The 11,383-nt window shown below is 41.5% G+C and overlaps 1 protein-coding gene across 1 annotated transcript in view; it reads left to right on the top strand.

Moving 5' to 3' along the window:
• The window catches only part of LOC108792854 (protein unc-13 homolog A), a gene marked incomplete at its 5' end in the record, with an annotated part of 82,309 nt that overhangs the window by 29,464 nt on the left and 41,462 nt on the right, over positions 1-11,383 (top strand). Inside the window, one exon of the mRNA XM_018563727.1 lies at positions 978-1,066. Coding sequence (XP_018419229.1) covers positions 978-1,066 — 89 coding nt within the window. The remainder of the gene's footprint in view (positions 1-977; positions 1,067-11,383) is intronic.

Genomic DNA, 11,383 nt, shown 5'->3' with positions numbered 1-11,383 from the left:
GGGGGGGAGGGGTGCTAAGTTGAGCAACTAACTAGGCAGCCATTTTGATTAAGAATTAATATGAACAGGAGCAATAACATATATATATTATAATATATATTGAAATAGGCATTTTATCATAGTCACTTAAGCACAACCATTACACTACAAACCTGCACTGAAAAGTTGAATAAGCCACTGTTCTAATAAATAGTAGTGTGTTTACGTTTTCACCTTTCCTATATTATCTATTTTGAATGTAAGGACAAAGAGATTAAATTGAGCAGATTGCTAATGCACAATTGGAAACATTTATGCAAAATAACTTTAAAGAGTTATGAGAAGGCATATATATTAATTAGGGCTTCAGGTTGACATGCACTTTAAGCAGTACAATACATAAAATAAGTCCCTGGTGTTTAGGTAAATAGAGAGCTTAGTTGGCAATTATATGTTATACAGTATATCTAGACAAAATAAATAAAATTTAAAAACAATTCTTAACACTAAAATAAAAAAGGACACACATGGGCAATGCAATCAATTTACAATGTAAGCAAACACAAATCTATATCTATTCATTATTAAACAAACATAATCCAATTATTGTTTCTATCTGAAAGAGAACTCAGGTAGTATTATATAAACAATTAATACAAAGTTATTTCAATCAATATTATATAAGCACCAAATGTATCTATTGCTGCTTGATCCCCTAGTCATACTGATTTTGGGATCTTACCCATAAGAACAAGTTCATGGTAAGCAAAAAGCTTTTTATTTTCCAATACCAGTCACATGTACATTTGTTTTTTTCTTTGGAATGTTCAGGATGTGAACAGAATATATAGTTACGTAGTAGGTAATGTTGAAATAAGACACAGGTGCATCGGGTTCAACCAATGTAATCTTAATTTCACCATATTAATCCAGTGCTGCATGGTCCCATAGTCAGTCAAGCAATTTTAACCCAGTATTTGTATTTCTTGTATTTTTAGTTGGATCCAGAAACTAGTGACATCCTCAAAGAGTTGCAAGTGAAGCTAAACAATGTGTTGGATGAGCTAAGCAGAATATTTGCTACAAGGTAAATGTGGACCTATAGTGCCTGTATTTGTATTATGTGAAAATTAATTAGCAGAAAGCAGTTACCAGCACTAGCATCTCATTCAGCACTAATTTATTGAAAGATTATCTCCTCCAAACAGTAGAAATAACTATTACTATTGTTTGGTGGAGATGATTTTTCAATAAGTTATTGCTAGAGAAGAGGCTCATGCTGGTAACTGCTTTCTGCTATTCCAGCATGTGGCAGAGAGTTCCAGACCCTGACTGATCTAACAGAGAAGAAACCCCTTCGCCCCTTGTGCTGAAATTTTTTCTCCACCAATTTTAGGTGGTGGCCTCTCGTCCTTGTCATGGAGTTAATTGTAAAAAGTTTGCTGCTAATGTTAAACATTTTCTACATGAAAATCATGTGCCCACTTAATCTCCTTACTTCCACAGAGAACATATTTCAATTCGGTAGCCTGTTCTCATAGCTCAGGTCCTCTATACCCTTTACGAGTTTGGTCGCCCTCCCCTGGATCCCTTCCAGTTCAAAGACGTCCTTTCTGTTCACTGGTGCCCAAAACTGGACCGCATACTCCAGATGAGGCCGAACCAGTGATCTATAAAGTGGCAGAATTATAGACTTGTCCCTGCTGAACATTCCCCTCTTAATACAGGACAGGACCCTACTTGCGTTGCTTACCGCAGCCTGACACTGCGAGCTATTATTCAGTCTGTGGTCTACAATGACCCCCAAATCTGTTTCCCTTTCGGACTTCCCCAGCGGAGCTCCCATTAGTGTGTAATTTGCTTTGTTATTTTTAACCCCAAAGTGCATTACTTTACATTTATCTACATTAAACCTCATCTGCCATGTAGTTGCCCACTCCCCTATTTTATCTAGATTCCCCTGTAATGTTATAGCGTCTGATTCAGTTTCTATTACCCTCCTGATTTTAGTATCATCAGCAAACACTGAAACGTGGCTGTTTACCCCCTCCCCAATATCGATAATGAAAAGGTTAAATAGCATGGGGCCCAGTACAGATCCCTGGGGCACGCCGCTCATGACCCTAGCCCAATCCTAGAAGGTGCCATTTATGGATACTCTTTGTACCCGTTCCTGTAGCCAGTTTTCTATCCATGTATACACCATTTCATCTATGCTCATAGACCTCAGCTTGTGTAGTAAACGTGTATGTGGTACCGTGTCAAATGCCTTAGCAAAGTCCAAATATACCACATCCACTGGCCTCCCTCCATCCAGATCTCTACTTACCCCTTCGTAAAAAGTTAGCAAGTTAGTCTGACAGAAACGGTCTTTCCTAAATCCATGCTGGTTGTCATTTACTATGGCATTATCCTGAACAAATTCTACTAAGTGGTCTTTGATCATACCCTCTAACATCTTGCACACTACCGATGTAAGGCTAACTGGTCTGTAGTTCCCCCGGATGGCATTAATATATTGGAACTACCGTAGCCCTCCGCCAGTCGCGTGGCACTCTGCCAGTCATTAATCTTTCAAAATTATGAATAATGGTCCCGCTATAACTTGGCTTAGTTCTTTGAGTACCTTGGGGTGTAGATTATCCGGTCATAATGCTTTATTTGCATTAAGTAGTTTGAGTCTGTTTTGTATCTCGGTTTCTGTCAACCACTGTGGAATATTTTGAGACAAACTATGTGTGTTCCTATGTTTAATAGTACCGTCTTTAACCTGAGTCTATACTGATGAGAAAAAGGTATTCAATGCCTCAGCCCTCTCCCTGTCGTTTGTGACCAACTCCCCGTTATCATCCATTATTTGGCCTATCTGCTCCTTTCTTACTCTTTTGCAGTTTATGTACTGGTAAAAAAATGTTGGGTTTCTTTTTACTAACTGTGGCGATATGTTTTCCACACTCTATTTTAGCTTCCCGAATTATTTTCTTGCATCTTTTGTTACATTCTTTGTAATTAGCGAACGCCAATGACATCCCTTCCGTCTTTTTTATTTTATAAATGCCACTCTCTTGTCCTTGATGTGTTGCTTTACCGATTTATTTATCCATACAGGCTTAGTTTTTTCCCCAATGATATACACTTGGTAATAGCCTTTTGTAATGTGGTCTTAAAACATTCCCATTTCTGTTCAGTGCTTAGTTCCAGAAATAAGTTTTCCCATTTGATTTCACTCATTAGCTGGCACAGCTTATCAAAGTTAGCCTTCCTGAAGTTTGTCCGACCCGCCGACTTCCCTTTTCTATACCCAATATTGAAGGTAATCACATAGTGATTACTATTACCCAATGTCTCCCCAATTGCAATATCTTCAATTAACTCCCCATTATTAGAAATTATTAAATCTAGGATGGCATTTTTCCTAGTTGGAACCGCCACCATCTGATCCATGAAGATGTCTCGCAACATGTTCAGAAAACGGGCCGCTTTTGTCGAATGGGATGTTCCAGTCACCCAGTTTATGTCCGGATAATTGAAGTCACCCATAATGACAACATTACCCTGCTTCCCCGCTGTTTCCATCTGGGAGTGTAGCTGTGCCTCCTCCCCCCCCCCCTATATCTGGGGGTTTATAACACACCCACACAATAAGTTTACGGCTAGCTTACAGCCTCCAGCCTATCAAGTTCTATCCACATGGATTCCATGTCTTCCCCACCATTTAACGCTATATCATCCCGTATGTGCACCTTTAGGTTAATTTTAACATAAATGCAAACCCCCCCTTCTCCCACACCTGTCCCTCCTGAACATGTTGTACCCCTCTATGTTAGTGGCCCAATCATGTGTGTTATCTAGCCAAGTTTCCATTATTCCTACTATATCGAAGTTTTCCTTGAGTAACATAACTTCGAGCTCTTCTAGTTTATTTGTTAGACTTCTAGCATTGGTGTACATACATTTCATTTTTGACCTACTATTGGAAAAATGCAAAATATTATCCCGCTCTCCGCTACTTTTTTGTACTTTGCCTTGCTATAGGTGGGTCATTTCTAATTTGATTAACTATGGCCATACAATTTGCTATGTTAACCTAAGTTATCTATGTTGATTTTATTGTTGTTCTTGTTGTTGACTGGAGCGAGCCCCCCATTTACCCCTGTATTACTCCCTTCCTTATTGTTTTTCCCTGTGTTTACTTGTTCACCATTTAAATTATATATATATGTTTATTAAAGGGCTGTTACTGATTTTTATCGATTAATTTCGATTAATTATAACGCACATACAGATCCAACTACATTAGCCTATACACATACAGCACAGCAATGAAGTCATAAAATGAACTAGGATCACACTAATCCAGCACTTTATTAATCTCACGCGCCCCACTCAATATGGCCGCCGATTGAGTGGGGCAACTCAGAATAATACGTGCTGGATTAGTGTGATCCTAGTTCATTGTATTACTTCATTGCTGTGCTGTATGTGTATAGGCCAATGCTTGGCTGGCGCTCGTGCAGAAAGTTTCTTGGGCAAACTCACCAGCCCAAGTGGCTCCGTCGGCTAACGAAAGGAAGGGGGGAGGAGTCCGGTGTCGTCACGGACATCGAAGTCGTTAGCCGACGGAGGCACTTGGTGACATCAACGTCACCAGACTCCTCCCCCCTTCCCTTCGTTAGCCGACGGAGCCACCTGGGAAAGGGGGAAGGAGCCCGGTGACGTCGATGTCAGTGACGTCACCGGATCTCCAGCGGGACTCCCGGAAGCCAGCGGAGAGGTGGGTATTTTCATTAGCGATCAAAAAAAATTTTAATCGATCAAAAAGATTAACGATTAATCGAGAAATTAATCGTTAATTTGCACAGCCCTAGTTTATTCCCTCCCCCCTGTTAGCTAGTTTAAATGCTCCTCCAGTCTTTTGACTATTTTTTCCCCCCAGAAATGCTGCACCTTCCCCATTCAGGTGTAGCCCGTCTCGGCTGAAGAGCCGGTAGCCGACTGAGAAGTCAGCCCAGTTCTCCAGGAACCCAAAGCCCTCCTTCCGACACCAGCCTCGGAGCCACTTGTTAAGCTCCCTCAACTCGCGCTGTCTCTCTGGAGTGGCTCTTGGCACCGGCAGTATACTACCGTGGAGGTCCTTTCCTTCAGTCTAGCACCTAAGTCTTGGAACCCCTTTTTTAGGACACTCCAATTGCCACCTATTTTGTCATTGTGGCCAATATGCACCAAGGCAGCTGGGTCTTGCCCTACCCCATCCAGTAACCTGTCAATTCGTTCCGCAATGTGCCAAACACGAGCTCCAGGTAAGAAGCACACTGTTCGGCGATCGCGATCCCGATGACAGAATACCCGGTCTGTCCACTTGATGATGGAGTCTCCAACCACCAAGATCTGCCTCTCCTGTCCGACCATCGTGCTCCCCTCCGTGCTAGAGCAGTCACTCCCCCTGCGCATAGAAGAGGCGTCCTGCTCCAGCAGTGTCGCCCCTGAACTAATATCCCCAACATTCTGCAACCTGGCATATTTGCTGGGGTTAGTCAGATCAGGGCTGACCTCTCTCCCACTCTTCCCTCTACCCCTCCTTCTAACAGTGACCCAACTACCCACCTCGGAATCCCGCTCCTCCGACCCCACCTCCTCATCTATGCCGCCCTCCAACAGAGCCTGGTGCGTCAGGTCCAGACTCTTTTCCATGTTGGTTATGCTCCTTAGTGTTGCCAGCTTTTTGCTTAGATCCAGGATCTGGGCTTCCAAACAAACAACTCGCTCACATCTAGCGCAATTGTATTTCCCCTCGAACGCCTGTTCAACGAACGCATACATTGCGCATGACATGCACTTGGTAGCACACCCACTCACGGAAGACATATTTTATCCCCTTTTTTATCTATGGATATTTAGGTTATTTATTTATCTATCCTTTTATTTATTATATTTTATTTAGTCCTAATCGTTCTCAAGTGGCTATTTCTCTACCCTTAATTAGTTAATACTTCTGTCTACCGTAACTTTCCATTAAATTTTAAGTTGTATTACTTATGCCCCTGTTTTCCTGTAATTTTAGTGATTTACCCTGTAGATAATTACTTTAAAGTCCTGGGCTTAATTTAATTACACTACCAACCAGTGGTTATTAGTACTATATTTCTGGGGTTAGTTAATTTCTCTAGTCCTGGGGTTTTTTACACTATTGTCCTGGGGTTAATTTCATTTAATTTTTTGTAATTTTTTTTTTTACTACGGTTTTGTTTTAGCCCTAAAGCACTTATTACTTAATCTTACCCCCCTCTTCAATCTCTGAAAACACTACTGCAAACCACAAAATACAATTTACAGTTTATAGGCCCCCCTCCTTTCTTTCATACGACCTGATCTGGCAGCTCTGTTTTCCCGCTCTTATGATCTGGTCCTCCTACACGATCGTCGGCTCGATTCTTATGCCCGTCCTTCCGTCTTTTCGGCCGTCCTTCTTCTGATACCGTCAGAAAACCGTCTGATACTAGCTCCGTCCTTCCCTCCGATTTGTCCGACCCTCCGTCCTCGGTCTTGCTTAATGCTCGACCGATAACAATTAGTAGGAAATTAATAATAATTAGTAATTAATCAATTACTAAATAAATCCCCTCAGCTAAGATACGTGTTTGTTTTCAGTAATTTTGTTGTCAGAGTAAATTTTTATTGCAGAATAGAGAATACACTATCAAAGTACAATAACAAGTGTCCAGTGCATTGACAGAATTTCTATACCATGAGAAATATACATTATGCTTATCAATATATATGTAAAGGGATGTAAAAACAGCAAAAGAGGTGCAACAGCGCTCATATACAACAGAGCTTCTATTAAAAAAAAAATACAGATAATAAAGAAATGTGGCACAGTGGAGTGGAGTCTTATTATTTTTTGTATGCAAATAGCCTTAAAAAGTATACACTGAGTGGCCAGATTATTATGACCACCCCATCAGTACTTCGTTGGGCCACGAGATGACTCCAAGAGATGACTTAGTTGGGCCAAGAGATGTCTCCACGAGATGTTGAAAGGTGATGCGAGGACACTGCACCTTTGCCCTTCTGTTATCTTGTACCAGTCTTGCCACTCTCTGTTCTGCCCTAACATTGACTAGCCGCTGACGGCCACAATTCGCACGTTCAGACCCCGATTTTTGGCTGACAGTCCAGTCTTTAAACACTTTAACAACAGCTGCTCTTGAACATTCAATGAATTCTGCTGTTTAGCTGATACTCGCTCCATGGCTCCGAGCGCCAACAATCATCCCACGTTCAAAGGCTGTTAAATCGCGTTGTTTACCCATATCTTCAGAAAAAAAATCACTTCTACTGTCGTGGTAAACAACCTGCTTCCCTATTTATAATGGTCTGGCCCTCTAGCAAATTCAGCACGAAAGTATAGCTAATTATAGCTAATTTGCCTACAAACGTCAGGTGGTCATAATAATCTGGCCACTCAGTGTACAATGTATGCAGTAGAGCAGCACATTTACATTTTACACTTGTAGTTAAAAAATGAGGACACAGCTCACAGTAAGTACAGATACAGTTCACAAAAGGATATCTAACACCGCTGATAAAAGGAAGCATTAGGTGTAAAGGGGGTTTTGCGGCATCAATTAATTCAGTAGAAAACCCCTTTATTGTGGCCATTGTGACTGGCAGAGGTAGTGAAAATCCTGTGTCTGCTGACCAACTGAAAAAAGCTGAGCAGATACAAACACTGTGCTCCTGAGCTGGATGTTAGATTTGCTCAAAAAAAAAAAAGGCTGGAATGGTTCTACTCCTAACTCCTACAGAGTTTTTCCACTCAGGAGCCTAAAACTGTAAAGCCCTTGTGGAGAACATCAATAGAATTTAACAACCGTTGCCAAATATTAAAATTGAACTTCAGGCAAATATACTGTGCAGTTTAAATATAGTTTTACCTACTAAAGAATTTGTAATTTTTTTCAGCCAATCTTATAATTCACTCAGCACTGACACAGTGCTTATTCACTGTCCAATGAACTGGCTTAAACAAGAAACTTGTGATCCCTAGGGGTTCACAATAAAAATAGCTTGAATAATGATCATATATTGTAATTTCTAATAAAAACACACTAAGGAATTACTGAACAGATCTTAAAGTGATGAAGCAAACAGGTTTTCATTCAATCATCACTTCACATTGATAATAAATACTACTTGAATGATACATTATAAATAGGTTAAATATAAAATATTTATTTATCCCATAAAGGCTGCAGGCAATACGCAATCTTTCTGCTTCTTCTTTTACGAACAAACTGTTGCTAATTACTTTTGTGAAGCTGAAATTCGGCCAAAGACAATTTTTTGGAAATTTGAACTGTAAAAATATATTGCCACTAATGAAGTGTGATCAATGTCTGGCTGCTGCTGCGTTTTGAAAAACTCATACTTTCATTCAGCCTGTACAGTACAGTAAGAACGTCTGGTGCAGAGACTTACACAACTGGTTGTGTTGCCCATTCTGCTTCTCCTCCATTCACAGCATGCAAAGCACTCTGTGATTGAAGGAGGGGAGATTATGATGTTTATTCATACTTCCACCAATAATAGAAATGTATAAATATACTTTATGGTGTCAGGTTTTTGGACTATTTTGTAAGTAGAAAAGGAGTCTTCATACTACATTATCCCTAGAAAAAGCAGTTGGCTACAAAATTGGCATATTTTGTCAGAACAAAGACCAACTAGCATAGAGAACCCAAACAACTTGGAGCCAGCTCTTTTCTCTGGTGGTACCAGTTCCACATGCTGCTACAGGCACATATTCCTTGTTTGACTTGTTTTTCTGCCTGACTATTATTATTATTCAGGATTTATATAGCGCCAACAGTTTGTGCAGAGCTTTACAAAACTGAGGGAGACAATACAATTAGCAATACAATTTCAGTACAGGAGGTAGGAGGGCCCTGCTTGTGAGAGCTTACAATCTAGTACGAGGACCAAGTGATACAAAAGGTAATAACTGTTTGGAATTATTTAGATCTGAAAGTACTGGTAGAATAGGCCTCCCTGAAGAGATGAGTTTTCAAGAATCGCTTAAAGGTGGACAGAGTAGGAGACAGGCAGACAGATTGGGGGTAAGGAGTTCCAGAGGATGGGAGACCCTCTTGAAACAACCTGGAGACAAGCATGCACGAAGGTGACAAGAGAGCTGTAGAGCAGGAGGTCTTGGGAAGAGAGAAGGAGGCGGTTTGGGTGATTGTTTGAGAATTAGGTGGTCGATGTAGGTTAGGGCGGAGTTGTTCATGGCTTTTTAGGCTATTGGTACTTTTAATTCTATACGTTGGGGAAGTGGGAGCCAGTGGAGCAATTGGCAGAGAGGGGTGGCAGACACTGACCAGTTGGTAAGGTGGATGAGTCTGGCAGCAGTGTTAATGATGGACTAAAGGGGGGATAGCCTGCTTAGTGGTAGGCCAACAAAGAGGGAGTCACAGTAGTCAAGATGAGATATTACAAGAGAGTGAATTAGAAGCTTTGTTGTATCATGTGTTAAGAAGAGACTAATTTTGGAAATGTTACTGAGGTTGAGTCGGCAAGATTTGGATAGTGATTGGATGTGGGGCTGAAAGGAGAGCTCAGAATCAAAGATAACACCAAGCACCCTGGCTTGACAGGAGGGGTTGATTGTAGTGCTGTTGATTGTGATGGAGAAGTCGGGGGAGGGCACGCAGAGAGGAGGAAATATTATAAGCTCAGATTTGGACAGATTTAGTTTGAGGAAGTGGTGTGACATCCATGTAGATATGTCAGTGAGTAGGTTAGTGATGCGTGAGGAGATAGAAGGGGTGAGCTGAGGGGAGAGATATATTTGGGTGTCGTCAGCATATAGATGGTATTGGAAGCCATGGGAAGTTATTAACTGACCCAGGGAGGAGGTGTAGATAGATAATAGCCTTGGGGGACCCCCACAGATAGAGAAAGAGGAGAGGAGGAAGTTCTCTGTTTTCTCATGGTTCACCTCCTACGTATCCCAGTGCACCTTCAGTGTCACCTATGACTCTTTATAGGTGACACTGAAGGTGCACTGGGATAAGTAGGAGGTGAACCATGAGAGAACAGAGCTTTGGAGGCCAAAGTTTATTGAGGAGGAGTGGGTGGTCAACTATCAAAAGCAGCAGAAAGGTCCAGGAGTATGAGTATAGAGTCGTGACCATTGGCTTTAGCCGTTAATGAATCATTAGTAAGTTTTAGATAAGTTTCTGTGGAGCGGAAGAAAGCCAGATTGAAAAACTAATTTGCCTACCTACATAAGTTTTACATCCTGTTCAGTTTTTCATATGCATTTTGTTTTTTACATATTCAATCAGTTAAAGATTTTTCAAAAAGATGTGAGTAATATTTTTACTACTGTAATAGTACCTGATATTTCTTAGAAAGTTCAGCTTCCTTCTTCTTAATGTGTTTTAAAATAACTTATTTTATATTTAAATAGAGACAGACAAACTTCCTTGTTAAATAAATAAGTGCTATTCTGCTTTTTTTCTCTTTGCCACAGTGCACATCTAAGTCACATCATTGCTGTACCATGCGTTCTGGTGCGGACAATCTCACTGTGGGCGGGTTGGGCATGTCTGCAGTGTCATTTACTTGAATGGGACTGCCATGCACCCTCCCACCCCAGTACGCAGGGAGGCTTGCTGTATGCGATCCAGTGCGTTCCGGCCCCTAAGTGTGCTGGAATGCACTGGATTGTGTGAACAAGCTCTAAATATAATGGATCCCAACACAAATGGCTGCCTGGTACAGGTAACACCTGCATACAGGTATAGAGATCTATTATATGTGATCTATAATATATACCACAGGCTGTGTGCAAAGATCTATTAAACAAGTCTGCCTGTAGCACACACTGCATTTGCAGTGATCTTTCAGTGCTCCAGTCCACAGGACCCCATTCCCCACTGCTCTGCCCAGTCCCTTACCTTCAGCAGACAGCAGCTGAGCTCCCTGGGCTGCCGCTGGTCAGGTCCCTGGGGGTCTTTCTTTCATTCTCCGGCCATCCATTTCCACGGCTTTGCTCTTGAATGCCTGAGAGCAGAAGACGGTCCCCGCCCCCAGCCTGTCAGCAGTGAGTATTCTTCTGCTCATTCCTTCGGCTGCTGCTGCTGTACACCCCTGCGTGCATTATCCAAGCTGGATGTCCCCTAGGATTATAGGAGAGGGGAAACGGGTCACTTCACTGGTTTTGGGGCGGCATTTTTGCCGCTCCCGATTAAAGTGCCGCCCAAAGCAAACGCCCCTGGTTTCAGCTCTGATATTAAATCAATGTTTGCCATCATGGTAGGATCATAAAACAGGGCTACAGTAAACAGCCAGCAATAAATACAAGATTTTGCAAGTAGTGATTCTATGTGTGCCATTT

Source organism: Nanorana parkeri, unplaced genomic scaffold (assembly GCF_000935625.1).
Source record: "Nanorana parkeri isolate BGI_ZX_2015 unplaced genomic scaffold, ASM93562v1 scaffold690, whole genome shotgun sequence".
NCBI lineage: Eukaryota > Metazoa > Chordata > Amphibia > Anura > Dicroglossidae > Nanorana > Nanorana parkeri.
The sequence above is the reverse complement of the archived record's forward strand: the minus strand, read 5'-3'. Positions and strand labels throughout refer to the sequence as shown.